The 18,281-nt window shown below is 43.4% G+C and overlaps 1 protein-coding gene across 2 annotated transcripts in view; it reads right to left on the bottom strand.

Annotated features, from left to right (window-relative positions):
- Positions 1-655: 655 nt before the first annotated feature.
- Positions 656-18,281, bottom strand: part of FBXL7 (F-box and leucine rich repeat protein 7) — a gene marked incomplete at its 3' end in the record, with an annotated part of 254,864 nt that continues 237,238 nt past the window's right edge. For both annotated transcript variants that reach the window (XM_080610171.1, XM_080610170.1), the window contains exons 3-4: positions 5,212-5,823; positions 656-1,392 (exon numbers count right to left, since the gene is read on the bottom strand). In XM_080610171.1, the coding sequence (XP_080466297.1) occupies positions 656-1,392; positions 5,212-5,809 (1,335 nt within the window). In that variant the 5' untranslated portion in view covers positions 5,810-5,823. The remainder of the gene's footprint in view (positions 1,393-5,211; positions 5,824-18,281) is intronic.

The following is an 18,281-nucleotide window of genomic DNA, read 5'->3' on the forward strand; positions in this document are numbered from 1 at the left end:
GAAGGCAAGCAGTGATGATGCACAAGTGACCTGGAGGTGAACGTTCCAAGAGAATCCACACGTGGATCTCCAGATTCACTCAGCAGAGTGCTCAGCAATGGCCAGCAGGTCACATTCTGCCTCAATCAAGTATATTTAAGAACATTACCCAGTATTTCCTGAGGGATTGAAATGGATGACTACCAAAGACAAACTACTTGGAGACAAAAGGATGCTTAATCAGCCATATTAGAAGTTGGGGAACACAGACACATATTGCATAGTCAGCTTCATGAGCACAGCTGGAATTCAGATGTATTTGACACAGCTTAGTAGCATTTCCAAAGGAGGGATTATGTGCTATTTCCTTTGGAGGTAGCTACTGTAGCCTGGGACAAGGTCATGGCTGTAATGGAAATGGCACTCCACTGGGGATGCTGAGCACTCATTGCTTTTGCATTAAGGCAGCCTCTCCATGGAGACCCACCACAACTTGAAAAGTGATCATACAAAAAGCAAACAAAATAGTCCTCTAGAAACCCCCTTCACCCACAACATACAAGAAAAGCTGACTCCCGTGAGCTATAGAAAAGACAGCATTACTGAATATGGGAGCGTGTGGTTATACATCAGTGTTTTTAATACTGCATTGCAATGACAGGTGTGGGGTGTCCTTTCAGAAGAAGGCAGGGTTGGTGTGCTCTATAATACAGCGCTTGCAATGTCGTTTAACGAATCGCAGAGCATCGACAGAGACATCGCAGTCCTGCACATTCAACATCTGCAGGTCAAAACAGTTGGCAGCTACAATCTGCAGGCCCTGCCCAGTGATGCTCTCACATGATTTCAGGCTCAGGCGCTTCAGGTTAAAGCAGTTGAGGGCTAGAAACTCCAGGCCGGTGTCTGAGACCAGAGGGCACTTGCCAATATCTAGTGATTTGAGTTTTGTGCAATTTTTGGCGAGGTACTCCACACCATGGTCCGTGATGCCCTCGCAGCCCCGCGCGTTGAGGTAGCGCAGCTTGCTGCAGTATTTGGCTATGTAACGGATGCCCACATCTGTGATCCGGCCGCAGTGAGCGATGCTAAGGTATCGGAGGCGCGACTCCAGCTTGGCAATCTCCCGCATGCCGAAGTCACTGACAAAGCGGCAGTCGCTCACGCTCAGTTCCTTAATGGACGTGCAGTAAATCATCAGGTAGCGAAGACCCTCGTCAGTGATGCGGACACAGCGGCGCAGGTACAGGTGGGTCAGTTGAGTGCAGTGAGCCGCAATGGTGTGCAGTCCTTCATCCTCGAGAACAAAGCAGTCCGTCATGTCCAAGTAGCGGATGGAGATTTGTTTCCCGTGTAAAGGAGACAGCTTGATGGAGGCTTCGCGAGTCAGACTGATGCATGTCACTTTGGAGCAGCCTAAGTGGAAAAACACAGTAAATTTAAGCAAGCAGTAAAATCACACAGCAAGGTGGGCATAAAATTGCATGCTGGAGGCGATGAAGGTATCTTCACGTTGCAAGAGCAGAATCACCCTGACTGACTAGTCTGGATGTGCTGTGATATGTCCCTGCACCAGAAAAAATAACAAACTCCATTGGAGCCAGCAAGGTTGCTTTGGGATTTTGAGCACCAGCAAAGTGACAGACCGATTTTGTCCATATCCCAAATGCAAAAGAATGGTCCTAGGTTTATCTGGGGACAGTCTGTGACCTGTTTCTGCAATATAAACCCATTGACAATTTGGGAAAATGGTACCACATGACAACTTAAAACAGCTTTTTTGATCAGAGGCAGTCATTGCTGACTGGCTGAGTCTTTAAACCAGCACCAGAGGCTCTTTCACCATCCAACCCCATTACAAAAAAGACAGACCCCACCCACCCTCCAAAAAGCATTTGGAGGACAGATGTGAATTCTGCATTCTGGGAAGGATGCAAGACTATGTGCTTGCAGAGGGGTGGAGATTTGGGTAACATATGGCGAATAGGGAGAGTCAGCAAGAGCCAACAGACTGGTAGGGGCATGGGAGGACATGAACAGATGCAGAAAAGGACTGTTTCGAGTGAGAAAGCCTGGCCATAAATGGAGGTGACTAGAGGGCAACCACCAGACCTTGCAAGGGAAGATAAAGAGCTAGATTAAAGGGAAAAACACGCTGACAGACTTCCCCCCTTTTTAACCTCCACTCTGTGCATGGTGGTGAATGAGAGCTTTTTTACTTGGAAAGTGCTGTTTCTGCTGCACTGTAAACTGGCAGTCTCGGGCTTCTGAAGGGGAATTCTTTTGTGTGCCAAGCTCAGCTGGGCACACTGCATTAGCATGGTTAGAAACAGTTGCAAGGAAGAAGGGAGGGAAGATCTGCTAGAGGTCAAGGCCTAATAGTTTTAGCCATAAACATCTATTCAGACAAATTCTGCAGCTTATGCCTAAAGAGGTCCTCTCAGGTAGGGATGAAAAGCTTTTTTGGCTAAGTGAGAAGGAAGGGAGCATGAGGTTGAGGAGAACGTTCTGTCTGCTGAGGATCCAAGAAGGGGGAATGCTTTAATGACTGAAATTAAAAAGTGAATGGGTCAGAAGTCTTACAGAAGGGTTGCAGTCACATACATCAGTGTGTAATCAGTGTTTTGACAAGCTCAGTATTGCCTTGTCTAGTTACTTTGGCTACACTGCAAAACATTTCATGGGAAGGATATTCAAAATGGTTTCACCAGAAAAAGTCCGTTGATACAGAACCACCGGATTTTTAGGCAAAATGACAGGTTCCTGTGTCTGCAACGATTTTTCTATCCTAAATAATAAAAAATGTAAAACCAAAACCTTGTAACAGGATTTTCCATACAGAATAACTGATTTTAAAAGGGAGGAGAAACCTCCAAACACGTTGAAAAAAAATGTTGGCCAGCATGTTAGATAATAACTTGCAGTCAAGCTCAACCAACTTCGAGAGATATCTCAGACCTGCCCACAAAGTGGATGCTGAAAACGACAGAACTTAAATTGTGGAAAACTCTTAAAGTTAATATGAACATCTGGTTTTGACATTAAAGATTTTGGTATGTTATTGCTGCCAAGTAACCATCCAAAGGGGAGAGGGATTCAGCTAGATATACAACTGTGAACTGGGTTTTAATTAACTAGCTACAATTATAGCATCATCCCCCGGCACGTGTACCCAACTTCTTTTGCTCTATATGAAACCAGACCAGTGAACCACTTCAGAGTGGTTTGAGAACTGCTTGAGTGTGTAGGTGCAAGCCTTGTCCTCCTAACTGCAGACAGAAGGAGGGGAAAAGGGAATCCTGCCTCCAAAACATCCTCCAAAATTACTCACAGCAGAATGAAAAACTCTGTACTCAACACAAGACCCCAGAGATCAATTACGCTCAGTTCGTATGCATGCAGCAAAAGTCATGTCTGAACACAAACACCCTAACTTCTGAGCATGTTCAAACCCAGGATTTTTCCCTTGCCAGCTCCAAAACGAAAGGACAACTTAGAAAAACGTGAGAGTAAAATTGCTTTCATGTCTTGTTGATGAGACAGAATTCAAGGAAGACAGGTATTTTACTGGCCTTCTACACACTTTGGACCAAACTGATGAGATCTTAGGGCCAGACACCATCTTCCGTTTCTGAAAGTAACTGGCTTGGGGAAATCACAAGTGAAGGTTGACCCTAAAGGAACCTATTTCAAGATCTGGCACCATCTTTTCATTTTCAGCCATCTACAAGCCTTCAGGTACCCTCAGGATGTCTATTAATAGACTGGTGTGCCAAAGCAGTTCACCTCAGCAATTCTACTTGTCCTGTTTCTCCAGGTCCAGGATGTTTTAGCCCCTCAACTCTTCATGCCACCCTAGAGGGTGTAGTAAGAAAAGCATAAACACGAGAGGGATACAGACAGCTTTCAAAGTCATGTGTAGTTCTAGGTCTTAATCACACAGGCACATACATTTTCTGCTAGCATTGGAGATTCTTCAACCTGAATGTGAGGGTGGAAACCCAGAACTAACATCAGTATGTACTGACAATAAGTAATTCATATGCAAGGACATTGTGAATAGGCTTGCAGAGACTCCTTACGACCTGGCTGTTTCAGAGACCAATCACAAAAAGTTAATAATTCTGACTTTGCTACCTGGTTTGATGCTTTCCATGGCATTCTGCCATCCTAGGAATATTAGGTGAAGGATAAATCAGTTAAAAACAAAATAAAAGGCAGAAAAAAGAAAGCAAATCAGTGTACACCAGATAGGCAGCCTTGGAAAAATCAGTTTATCTGGGTACCAGTAACTCAACAGCATTGCTTCCTCTTCCCAGTTTATCCTGCTTGTTGCTATTAACACCTCTGTAATAGCAAATCTGATCCAGCTGATTAATAACAATATTAGACTGATAACAAGTGAGATCACAAAATAATACTGAACATAACATTTACCTCAGTGTTCTGCTTGGCTGCATCCTTTCTATTAAGTGCCAGCCTATTTGCAGAGAAATTCTTAGTGGCTGACCTTGGGAAAAAATACCTATTGTTGCCAGAGCAGGTCTGAGGGAAATAGCCTAAAACATTTCTGCTGATCTAAACAGCTGTGGTGAATCATGATAATTGGGTGAAAGGAAAAGGAGAAAGCCACTAAGCAAATATATACACATTAAAAAAAGTAAGAAAAAAAAAGGAGTCTAAGCTAGCTAAGTCTCATTAAAATAGCAACAGAAGCAAGGGGACCTTGAAGTTTGGGATGACAATTGATATTCGTGCCCAGACAAAAGCCTAGCATGGATTCTGAGCTCCTTCTCAAGTCACTTATCAGATTACAGAAATATACGTTATGTATATATATAACCTGCTTATTAATCATACATAGATGTGAAAAAGATTAAACCAGTTTTGCTGAAGTAACTCTCCTTCACCACATGATGTAGCACTGACTGCAACTTGGGCCCCTTGTAAAGGTGCTTTGAGCAAAAAATCTGTAAGAAGTACTTGTGCTGTTTGAATGGGCCATCTATTAGCTCGGCTCCATCAGTGGAAGTCTGGTCACTCAAGAAGTGCTGCTGGCTTTTGGAGCATTTAGATTCTAGCGGTGCCTGTCTCATCAGTGCTGTGTTAGGAGACTGGCATTTCTACTTCAAAAAACAACACAGAAAGGGAAAGTGTGCAGGTGTGGGGCCAGGGGGTTGACAAGCATGAGGCTTTTAGAGTCAGAGGCATCCGTACTGAGATATTTCCTGTTACCTGACACATCCAGGTGTTCCAGGTTTGGACACAGTGACACGACATCAAAGACTGCCTCATTGGAGATGTTGTAACATCCTGACACCTCCAGCCTTCTCAGTTCTGGACAGCATTGGGCAATGGTGTAGAGTCCTCTGTCTGTGAGCCGCCTGCAGCCACTAACAATTACCGTCTCCAACATGAGACATACGTTGGGTGTATCCTGACAAAGCCTCCGGGTCAGCACTTTAAGAGCCCTGTCTACGTTGATTGTCTCGCCAGTCAGGCGAATAGTCCTCCACAGCCGAGGGTCCCAGGCAAGGTTATACCAGCGGCGGCACACACGGGCACAGCGGCACAGCTGGTTGGTGGGCAGGAAGGAGAATATCTGGATCATGGAGTGGTCAGGCAGTCGGTCTATATTGGCCTGTTCTTTCTGATGCTTGGATGCCAGCCGGATGAGAGGATGCGTGAGACGGGTTGGAGGCGGCGAGTGGACCATGGCCACTGTTTCCCCAGTGACTGAGGATGAAGACGTTGACGATCCCCTGCCATTCTGGAAACCAGGGGAATTCGGTGGAAATATTAATGCTGGACTGGGTGTGCTGAGTGTCCGCATGCTCAGGTCGGAGTCTGGAAGAAAAAACACATGATTTCAGTAAGCGGTGGGCAGACACAGACCTCCCTGTGCAGCACAGTGCCCCACTAGCCAGCTTGTTAATGGAACATGATGGGCTTTGGGGTTTGTTGGGGGTTAAGCAGTCATCTTTACCAGTGAAACTGAAAAATGCATATTTCAAAATCTATCATATACTCTGACAACACTGTTCACCTTAATGCTGGGTACACAACAGAGATGTACCCCTAGCTGCGCTGCCAGAGCCATGCTAGCAAAGAAGAGGCTGCACATCTGAGCCCTGTAATGAAGAAAAGACCACCATGGAAGTCCAGCGGCTTTAATGTTTTATACTCCCAACTAAATACTGCAAGAAATGAGCATATTTGAGTCACAGGCTTTTTTGAGTAACTGCCCATACCGTTAGCACTACCCAGGCAGCTGTTAGCCGTTAGGGGAGGAATACTGCGGTCCTTCAGCCATCCAGTGGGAGACCAAAGAAAGGCTCACAAGACAAATGCTACTTTTTTCACCAGACCTAGGGAGATAGGTGTCGTGGTTTAAGCCCAGCAGGTAACTCAGAACCACTCAGCTGCTCACGAGAGGCACAACCCTGTACACTTATTTTCATTGTGTCATTAAAAATGTTAATTTTTATTCATGCAAACTGGGACTCAGCAACTCAACCAAGGGCCCAGTCCCCAGTTCTTGAAGGGGAGGTTGTTGTGCCTCTTCATATGCACTCAGGAAACGCTCCTTTCCAATGAACAAAAGTGAGGTTCAGGTGGATGTGAAAAAATAAGCGCAGACCTGTCAGTATGGATCTCAACAGAAATTCCTTATGAGGGAAAGAACCACCCAGAGATGAACACAGGAATCACAATTATTGCCCAGTAGAATAACAGATGTCATGAATGGAGTAAGATCAGTGGTTTTAGAGCACCAAGCTTTCCTCCACATCAAATCTTCTGCTACCACTTCAGTGTTCAGGCATTTTAGGGAAGCCTGCAACGTCATCTCCTTAAGTAACACAGACCTTACAGCTCTATGACAGTGACAGCAGAGTCACTGGGCTAAGCAGGGTAGAGCCAGAAATGCATTCCAGAAAACTGGCCCAACCTGGGTTTAGATGGAGTTTTAGAATTAAGTACATTTTAAACGAATTTGATCAGTGTATTACATATGAATTTCCCCATTAAGCTCATACTTAGACCAGCACAGGCATGCACGGATCTCACTGGCTACTACAGTAGCAGCCACAGGCCTGCATTTTCACAGTGTCTCTGTAAGGGAGAGAGGCATAATTGTCTAGCTGAAGAACTCAAGACACAGAGTCCAGCAGCTTGCCTAGGATCACCTAGTTCAGTTGCAGAGAGATCAAAATCATCACCTTACACTGAAGGAAAAACCTACACTACCCAGCTCATTCCTTCTTCCTCTTCTGTATCTTGTTTTAATTAGACAGTGTCGTGGTTTAAGCCCAGGCCGTAAATCAGAACCACGAAGTCCACTTCCCCCACCACCTTTCTTCCCTCTGCTTCTGGAGGGACGGGGAGGGGAATCAAAAGAATGCAACTCCCATGGATTGAGATAAGAACAGTTTAGTAACTAAGGTATAACACAAATCACTGCTGCTACCACCAATAATAACAATGATAAAGGATATAACAAGGAAGAGAATACAACCGCTCACCAACCGGTACCTCACCCCCACCCTGCCATGATCCAGCCCTTCCGGGAACTCTCAGTTCTACATCCCCGGGCATGACGTGCTGTGGTATGGAATACCTCTTTGGCTAGTTTGGGTCAGGTGTCCTGTCCCTGCTTCCTCCCGGCTTCTCCTCCTCCCTGGCAGAGCATGAGACTCACAAAGTCCTTGGTCAGGGTAAACATCGGTGTTATCAGCCCTGTTCCCAGGCTGAAAGTCAAAAACACGGTGCTGCAACAGCTACTAAGAAGGAGGAAAACTGACTGCTACTGCTGAACCCAGGACACATGGACAGTGGGATTGAGTGCGCCCTCAGCAAGTTTGCCGATGACACCAAGCTGTGTGGTTCGGTTGATGCGCCGGAGGGAAGGGATGCCATCCAGAGGGACCTTGACACGCTTGTGAGGTGGGCTGATGCCAACCTCATGAAGTTTAACCATGCCAAGTGCAAGGTCCTACACCTGGGTCGGAGCAATCCCAGGCACAGCTACAGGTTGGGCAGAGAAGAGATTCAGAGCAGCCCTGCAGAGAAGGACTTGGGGGTGTTGGTTGATGAGAAAATGAACATGAGCCGGCTTCAGTGTGCGCTCGCAGCCCAGAAAGCCAACTGTATCCTGGGCTGCATCAAGAGGAGCATGACCAGCAGGTCGAAGGAGGTGATCCTGCCCCTCTACTCTGCTCTCCTGAGACCTCACTTGCAGTATTGTGTGCAGTTCTGGTGTCCTCAACATAAAAAGGACATGGAACTGTTGGAACAAGTCCAGAGGAGGGCCACGAGGATGATCAGGGGAGTGGAGCACCTCCTGTATGAAGATGGGCTGAGAAAGTTGGGGCTGTTCAGCCTGGAGAAGAGAAGGCTGCGTGGAGACCTCATAGCAGCCTTCCAGTATCTGAAGGGGGCCTACAAGGATGCTGGGGATGGACTATTCATCAGGGACTGTAGTGACAGGACAAGGGGTAACGGGTTCAAACTTAAACAGGTGAAGTTTAGATTGGATCTAAGGAAGAAATTCTTTACTGAGAGGGTGGTGAGGCACTGGAATGGGTTGCTCAGGGAGGTTGTGAATGCTCCATCCTTGGCGGTGTTCAAGGCCAGGTTGGATGAGGCCTTGGGTGACATGGTTTAGTGTGAGGTGTCCCTGCCCATGGCAGGGGGGTTGGAACTAGATGATCTTAAGATCCTTTCCAACCCTGACTATTCTATGATTCTATGATTTGTACTTGCAGGGCTGTGTTTATTAAGATCACACTGTCATTAAGTTGCCCAGTCTCAGACTGACTCAGCCAGTTAGCTAGCACTCAGGAAATGGTGAAGAACAAAATCTGAAGGAAACCCTCAGAGGTTCAGACAGTGCTGCAGGAAGTCCCTCCCAACGATACTTGAAAAGCCTGGAAAATGTACAGTATGCCGAGTGTTTTGCTGAAGCTTTAAATGCTAGCAAAAAGCTTTCCAAGTTTTTACTGGCAAAAAGCTCCTGGACTCACCTGCTGGTTTTTCTTTTCCCCTTAGGGGTGTACAAAGAACAGTAAGTGGGAATACCTCTGTATAGAGTTCAGTTGAGCTACCAGCAAAATTCTTGCCTGACAGCATGTTGTGTTACAGGCTCAGCAAAGCAGTAATGCTCTTTCGACACTCTTGTTCAAACATAATGACAATGCTTCAGTCTTTCCCCAAAATCCTTTGGAGTGGGGTGACAGGGTGTGTGCGTGTGTGTGTATGTGTCTGTCTGGAAGTCCATGCCCCAAAGGTGGAGGGAGTTTCACATGACTCACCTTCAGTATGGAAGGTAAAGGAAATACAGAATGCACATCTGGAACTGCTACACTAATGAGAGAATTCAGAGAGCATGAAGCATACCCATAAAACAGAAAGTCAAACCTTTTTTAGCTCTAGGTCTAAGTTAAAAAACACATTTTGGTAATTCATTACACATCCAGAATGTCTAAGGTATTGATTATTCACAGGGTGCCCAGGAGCGATGACGGAATGCCACTTTTAATCTAAAAGGAGTGGAGATTAGCCGTATTAGCTTGGTGCTTTGATCACCAGGGGAGTGGGGAGAATCTTGGAGTACTATATGCTTCTTTATACTTGAGTAGGAATGGAGAGTAAGGAAGACTGTAACCCTGCAGAGATTTTTAAGTGTTTTCAACAATAACTAACTGACTAAAAATGTATGTTTTCAAAATATGCTGACAGGAGGTGATCATTCCGACAGTACTAAAAATCATTTATAACAGATGTTAAAAATGAATTTTTAACCTTTTTACTTTATTTCTGTCTATTTTGTGGTGTAGAAACAAGTGTTAGTTCTGTGGGGTTTATTTATACCATTATGTTTTCCCTTTTGTGTTGGTTTGTGTAAAAAACGAAAAACAAACAAATGAAAAGCCCTAAACAAATGGAAAAGTAAAAGGAAAAGAGAGGAACTCAAAATGCCAAATATATGTAGTAATGAAACGTATGTCCTGCATTTGAAAAAAAGTGTATTTCTTTTTTTTTTTTTTTTACATTAGAAGCATCCTTGTCTTAAAATCTCAAGAAAAAAGCAAAAAGCAAAGGCTCCGAGCCTGCCACATCTTCTGCACATGTTTAACTTCAAGCACTGTCATTGGCTTTGGTGGTAGTGTGAGGGATGTCAAGTGTATGCTAAGTCCTTGCAAAAATTAATCTAGGGGGCTGCTGCCTAAGTGGTGTGTGGATTCAGTGCCTGTCTGCAGGAGCCTGCCTGCTGCTGGTGGTTTGGTTTTCTTCTCTCCAGCTGTAAATCTCATTTTTAAAATACCGGAGTATACCAGATGCTTTCCAAATAACACTCCTCCATGCAGCTATTTGCAATACCTGCCAGGGGGGTATTGGGAAGTCTCAAAGGGGACCAGAGTGTCTGCAAAACCCACTCAATGTTAAGATACAGTTCTTGCTCAAAAATACACAAGTCTCTGGGTTAGGTCCACATAGCCATAGCATAGGCTCAGAAGCCTTGAAGAAAACGTTTTTCCTGTTACTTGCTGGCATGCTGAGTTTCTGTCTGTCCTGGGTTCAGCAGTGGCAGTCAGTTTCTCTCCTTCTTAGTAGCTGTTGCAGCACCGTGTTTTTGACTTTCAGCCTGGGAACAGGGCTGATAACACCGATGTTTACCCTGACCAAGGACTTTGTGAGTCTCATGCTCTGCCAGGGAGGAGGAGAAGCCGGGAGGAAGCAGGGACAGGACACCTGACCCAAACTAGCCAAAGAGGTATTCCATACCACAGCACGTCATGCCCAGGAGGTAGAACTGAGAGTGCCCGGAAGGGCTGGATCACTGCAGGGTGGGGGTGAGGTACCGGTTGGTGAGCGGTTGTATTCTCTTCCTTGTTATTTCCTTTATCATTATTACTATTAGTGGTAGCAGTAGTGATTTGTGTTATACCTTAGTTATTAAACTGTTCTTATCTCAACCTGTGGGAGTTGCATTCTTTTGATTCTCCTCCCCGTCCCTCCAGAAGCAGAGGGAAGAAAGGTGGGGGGGGGGGGAAGTGGACTGCGTGGTTCTGATTTACGGCCTGGGCTTAAACCACGACACCATGTCACCGACAAAGATGTTGAACAAGACCGGTCCCAACACCAATCCCTGAGGGACACCACTCTTTACCGGTCTCCAGCTGGACATGGAGCCATTGACCACAACATGAAGTTACTGACTGCAGTTCTCAATACACATTTTACACGCACACACCCCCTATGCAAGCATTTCTTTTCCTGAAAAATCCCAGTTGTTTACAAGCCTGAAATGCAGCTTTACATTTTGGTGATGTTAGAAAGTAAAAAACAGATTACGAAGCAGCCCTTATACTTCCTACAACCTCTTTCACGCCTTTGCCTCCATGATTACCAATCTGCTATGCAAGACGCTTTCTATTAAAGCTTTGCTTAGGCTCTGAAAATTGTTGATGTAAGAGAAAATTTCTTCCCAATCATTAAAGAAATCTCAAGAGATGTGTGACAGAAAGAACCATAAAAGCTGACACAGAGGGAGCAAATGCACTGGAGGGAGTTTTCTTATTCCATTAGGAATCTGGTTTATTTCAAAAGATTCTTCTCCCCCCCCCCTTGTTTCCCAGTTAATATATACATCTGGGAGAAAAGAGCCTTTAAATATATATCATTTAAGCTAAGATCTAGTCTCTGTTCCTTCTGGCATTGACAACAATATGCAGTCTCTGATTTCAGAACCAGAGATGATGTATTTTCATCATTTCACCAGCGATGCTCACTAACATGGGGCACTTCATGTCCAGACCCCAGCATGGACATTTTAAAAAATGATTGAACCATTTTCCATGCTTAAAGCATGACTCCATTCAACCACACCTTCCACTATGATATTGTGGTTGTGCCTTTCTTAAAGCGAATCTATACTGAGCTCCTCAATCTAACACAATTAACATGAGAACCTGGGTGAACATCTATCAAACTTCATATTCTTATCTGACAACTGAAAAGGATCCTTCGTGTTGATCTGCGATCACCACTGAGGTATTTAGCAAAACTAAGGCAAGAATTAAACCAGACTATGTTCAGGCTCTGAAAAGTCAGTATAGCTTAGAAAAACAAAAAACAATTGGCATTTTTGCTAAAACATTAGATGCAAAATAATGTGTGCAAGAAGCATTTATGCATACTACAGGGATGTCACTTAACATCTCTTCAACAACAGTGCTGCATAGATATTACATATTTTACTACGTGCAATGTGAGTATAGACTTCACATTTTTACCACAATACCATCAATTTCATGCATGCCAAGGAAGTATTCCTTTTACAGAGACTGGGGAAAGTGGGAGCCTAATGGCTGTAGCAGCTACAATTTACGACGCAAAAGGGAAGAGAAGGAGCTGACAGTTTTATACAGGGGGAACAGTGCAGGCTGATTCAAGTAGAGACTTGTGAATTTGACAGACAGATGTCAGATATGGCTGTGTGCCCTTAGAGGAGATTAGGTAAAGGAGTTAGCTAGGACAGCAGGATACAACAGGGCCATTTGCTTTCTAAGGCCTTGGGCACAAAGTCAGAGAAAAAGTGATACCTGCAAAAGAGCTTATGTCACACCACAAACATCCTCAGGCATTTCTCTTATGCTAAGTCACCCTGCTGACCTGAGTTCCTCCCAGCTCCGGGAGCCCCAGAGGAATCAGACAGCCCATAATAGCAAAGAGGCAGCTGAAACAAAATTCACCATGAAAACTTGCGTAGGGCTGCAGCGGGCAAGTACACCAGACAGAAAGGGTTGCTTAGCAGAGATGCCTACATGATTTGCAACCTTTTACAATCAAGAACATACAGAATGAGAAACTGAGTTGAATGAGCTCTCTTGTCTCTCTCCAAGTACATCAAGTACACTTAAACCACCTCCAATGTGCATGTCTGCCCTGTTCTTCATTTCCAGGGACATTACTCAGCTCACTGAGGTGCCTGTTCCAGTGCTGTCACCATATCAAATTTCTAAGTTTTTCCTCTTACCCAACTCACACAAGAAGCTCTTTCTTGACCCTCTCCTAGTGATTGCAAAAAATGAGAGGTCTACTGTTCCTGCAGGGATTTCTCACACGCATTTGCTCAAGCCTCAGCCCTTTCTTCCTAGCCCCATTACTAATATTCTCAGTTTCTCCTAGGCATTCCTTTAAATTTTCTCCAATCTGTATGTATTTCTCTTAAAGCACAACGCTCCAAACTGAGCACCACCCCACCATACCAGCAGGGGATAAAGCAGAGTTCTTCCCACCTATGTTTCATGGAAACCATGATGTCAACCTTCCAGAATTCAACAGTCTCGGAAGGATGATGCATTCAGTATATGATTCAACATATTTCCTGGATTCCAACATGCCATACAGCTTCCTGGCCATTTATATTCTTCATCCATGTTTATATAAACCATTCATCTTTCCCACACCTGTGTCCTGAGAGACTGGTATGTTTTCTCTCTCCTTAATCTTCTATCTTTTTCCAAGAGCATTTTGAGTTATGAACAACCTCCTCAAATTGTGCTCATTTTCAGTTTTTCAAATATACTGCAGGTCCAGTGTCACAAGTTTTAACCCATTCCTCTGTGCACTGGTAGTTTTGTGCCTCAATTCAATTTAAACTAATGGCTTCTGGAGAGGTATGGAAAGTCTAGCAACCTATTAATGAATAATGTAAGGTGTAGCAGAGCAGATCGCTACAGGGTCCTTCTTGAAACATCATCACAGTTGACAAATACTCAGTGATAACTATGCAATACACTATTTCCCTTCAGTGGCCACCTTATGATGATTTCATTTAGTCAGTATTTCACTTGTGGCTTGCTTCCCACACAGACAGGGAAGAGTCTAAATAAACCTGAGATAGGTTATAGCTACTATCTCCCGATCACTGGACAATTTATTCCTACCAACACAGAAAATTAGACTGAAAAGTAAAGTAAAATGAACAAAAAAACCCACAACTTTGTCAAAGGCAAAAAACTTATTTCTTATGCTGTGAGATCTTGTATGTGTGCAACTCTCCTTTTGAGAGCAAAGACGTGCAACAAAGCTCGATTTTTTGGTGTAAGAATGAGCAGCCTTGGAGCTCATGAAGTAATCACATCCACATGCTCTTGGAAGAAATGGTTTCACAGAACTTAAAATAACCTTTCACAGTTTTTAAAAACCTCCCATAGAATGTAATAAACAAGCTACACCTATTGTACAAGACTAGAGGCATTGTAACAAGACCATGTGGAAGAGGGATATGTTAACTTAAATTTGAAGCCATTTCATAGTAGTTTCTGTGTGACATTTTACACCTTGGATTATACTGGTGTAACTTCCCTGTGATGTTAAGCTCCAGCTTTCTTTACTCTATAAACTCCTCCACATACATTTGAAGACCTGATCTTGCATTCCTGGCATATTCACACTAGATGCTTAAAGTCAAACAGCACCGCAAGTGAAGTAATCACTATCGTTTTATTAAGCAAATAATTCTTCCTTACAATGCATTTGTTAAAAGCTGAAGTTAATTTTCCCCCTACTGACTTTGTCCCCTGCCACTTGGCAAGAATTAATTTTATCCCCATATTTTTGAACGGAGCTAAAAATACAAAGACTGAGGGGGAAAAAAAAAAGAAAAAAAGTATTCCACTTATTAGTTTATGAAGTCAAAGCATCTTAATTTTGTCTTTGGTACCATCGATGATGCCAGCACATCACTTCTGAGAAGAGGGTTTGTCAGTGCATCATTGCTGCGAAATTACACAGAGATAGATGGGATAGTGCATTTTTTCCATATTCAGTAAATATCTAACGCAAAATGAATTCTGTACGCACTTAAGTACAAGCTCTTCTTAAACCCCTTCTGGTCAGATCCCCTCCCAGCTCCTTGCAGTATGCCATGGAGCTCCTCCAGCTAAGCTCATTTATGTGTGCATTAGCAAGGAGTGCAGCCCAGAAAGAGGAGCTCTGTGGAACAAACGTGCTACTGCTGGAACCTAACAACCACAGGCCTGGGAACTGGGTGTTAGTTTTTGGACAATGTCTAATTTCATCCTCAAACCTGAATGTTCAATAAGGGTTGCCTTTGGCACTTTAGGTGTCCTGCCAGAACATATTTGTTGCTTTAGTTTCACCTGAGAGTAACTTGGCTCATATACTTTGTGGTGGCAACTAAAACACAGTAAGCAGGGGCTAAAGGGAGAGTCAATTCAAAAGTGACCTTTGGACTATGAACAAAAATGCTAATGTAGAGGAATCCACTGGTCAGTGAAGAACCTCCTTTCCACCTCTTCCAAATCATAAGTTACCACCTCCCATAGCACCCAGGGGAGAGACATCCTGTGCCCTGTTGGGTTCTCAGGACCAGATTATTAATTGACTGGACACATTGCATGTCATTGTCCCCTATTTTCGGGAATGCCACACCTATGGGGATACAGTTCTTTGCTGTTCAATGAGTTACTCTGAAATGTGCAAATCAAATGTGGTTAAAATGAAACAAGCATTTACAAGATGCTTATATATAAGCATTTTTCATATACTTCCACATAAAGGTTTAAGAAGACAAAAAAAAAAAAGGATAACAAGTTTGCTTACAAGGTCATATTAAAAAGCTTGCCATCCTCTCCCTCCACCTAACGAGCTATAAAGAAGTCTTAATTAACCCAGGAACCCCATCTTCATGGATACAAAAAACCTTCCCAATTCATCCAGAGAATAACCTGATTCAGTGAAACAGGCTTACAACTATATTCTGTTTTCACTTTGAGTTACTCTGACATACTCCAAGGTCAAAATCTTGTCAGGTATAACACTTTTCTGCCTAACAAGGCAACATTTACATGTTCCACTTCTTTATGTATTGATTTTCATTTTCCATTTAAACCCCACTTTACACAAATATAGATGAGTGCACATTGCTCAATACTGGTTCTCAAGTTATACATAGATGGTCAGAGCCAGTTACTTAGAGTGACACTGAGCAGGAGCAAAAAGATCTTACTGGCTTTGAATGATATGCTGACATGAAGTTTGCCTTGATGCAATTTATTTATTATAGAATATTTATTATATAGAAAACTGGAACAAACGCCTAATGGTTCCCATCTTCAAAATGCAGAAATCCACCCAGCTGCTCCAATCAGGTGTAGCTGTTCCACTATTTCATCTCTCAAAAATGTAAGAGTTTGGAATAAAAGATGTATCAGTTTACATTATTGTAAAACTTCAAGTTGCTGGACATAAATTTATGGGAGGAAAACATTCTCAAAATCCCCAGTTGTTTCTGTGGATCAAAACCAATATGACCTGCAGAGCCCTGAAATGTAGTTCCTGTAGATGTGTGTTGTTCTGAAAATAATATACAAAGCAGAGGAATGCATGCCTCTGGGGAAAGCCTACAATATAATCACTTTGCTGTGTAATCAAGATGACTTGCATCCAGGTGGTAGCAAACACTACAGCAGACAAATAGTTCCCCCAAGGGAACTATATATGTTTCCAGCATATTCACTAAAAGTGAATTATTAATGTAAAAGAACATTGGTTTTCATCATCAACAACTGGCCTTGTAAAAGCACACAACTCTTAGATATGATTGACTTTGAAATTAACAAGGAATCCAGGATGTGACCTCCAAAACTGGAGACATAAATGGTAAGCAATAGGCTAAACAGAAGAACGAATAGTAGCGAAAGATTTAAAGCCAAAGTTGTGCTCCTTAACACTCAAGTTTAGATGCTAAAGGTTCATTAGATTAATTTAAGTTAGAATAGTCAAAATATCCTTCCTAAAAAACCCTTCAAGCTTTATAGCTTTTGATAATAATCTGGAAAGAGACAGCTCTCCAAAGTATGGCGCACAACTGTACACAGCAGAAGAGGACTCTAGGTAAAAAACAAAAACAAACCCCCTCAAACCACCCGAAACCAAATGAGAAGGTAAACCCAATCCTAACTCAGCTTGGTTCAGCGCAGCTCCTTGTGGATTGTCCTGTGAGATACCTATTACAAGCGCTCACCTATGTCCCCAGCTGAGGGGTCATATATCAATGCAGATAACATATCTCTCTCTACCAGCTAAGTTATCAGCAAGGGAGTGACAATAAAAGACCACCAAAAACTGCTGCCAGTAGACAAGAGAGCACAGCTTTCTTCTGTAAAAACCTCTTGGTTAGTTACCACGTCAATGCCTGCTCCAGGGTGAGAGAGGTGAGCTCTTTTCAATAGTGTAGGAGAAATACATCACGGTGGTAGGAGTTCCAGGCTTTACAAATCAGCAGAAGTGTTTACTCCCAGACTAATGCTTTTGCAGACTAGAAGGGCCTCTACCATGAGCCTTGCCTTGTCCTTAGAATGGCAACAGATTACAGAAAATCAGCAGAATTGTGTGTGTAACTGAAGGCCGACCTGCAACACCTGCTCCCTATCAGCTCAGATATATTTACACTTCAGTTTCCAAAGTTTATTTTCTTTCCCAGGAGTGAGATTCTTTCAAAAGCACCTGCTATCATCCTGGCAAGCATTCTCTCATTTTGTTGGAGAATAACTCTTTTTAGGGTTAAATCCCTCCTCCTTTTTGATGTGTGGCCAAACAGATTAAAAAAGCTGGTCTGTAGGGTTTTTTTAAGGAAAGGAAGAGAACTTCACTTAGTTCACCATTTTACTTTTCTTACAAATACACAATGCCATCACTTCTCTTACAGACAAAGGAATAAAGTCAGCAAACAGCTGGCCAAAGCCAGTTCCCCAACAAATTGCCTTTGGGACCTGGGTAAGAGAACACTCTGAAGAGAATGAAAGAAAAGAAAGGTAGGTCTCCAAAGCAGAACCCTAGGGCACCAGCACAATCTAACTTACCCAACACCTCTCTAACAAAGATACATAAACCAAGGGTTTTTCATAATAAACACTTCACATCGTAAGAGCCCTGGAGTGACAGTCAGCAGCCCCCTCTTCTACTGCAAACACAACCAATATCCATGCAACAACGCGCTGAGCAAGCACGTAGTGCTTATTCAGAATCGCAAGGATTAGAATTTTGTTTATGGGAAATTCGGGAGTTAAGCTGGGAAAGAGACATGGCCACTGGCAGCTTTCTCTTGCTAGAAAATGTGACTGGCTCAAGCCCAACTGCACTAAGTTACGTGGATTCCTGACCATCAGTGTGAAGCATCCCCAGACTGTGTCAAAACAGATGGTACTTACAACTGCAAAAGCAGTACATTATCCACCCTCTGAAACCCAGCCCTGCTGTCTGAGGTCCCTCTT

This window comes from Psittacula echo, assembly GCF_963264785.1.
Source record: "Psittacula echo genome assembly, chromosome: 2".
In the NCBI taxonomy this organism is placed as follows: domain Eukaryota; kingdom Metazoa; phylum Chordata; class Aves; order Psittaciformes; family Psittacidae; genus Psittacula; species Psittacula echo.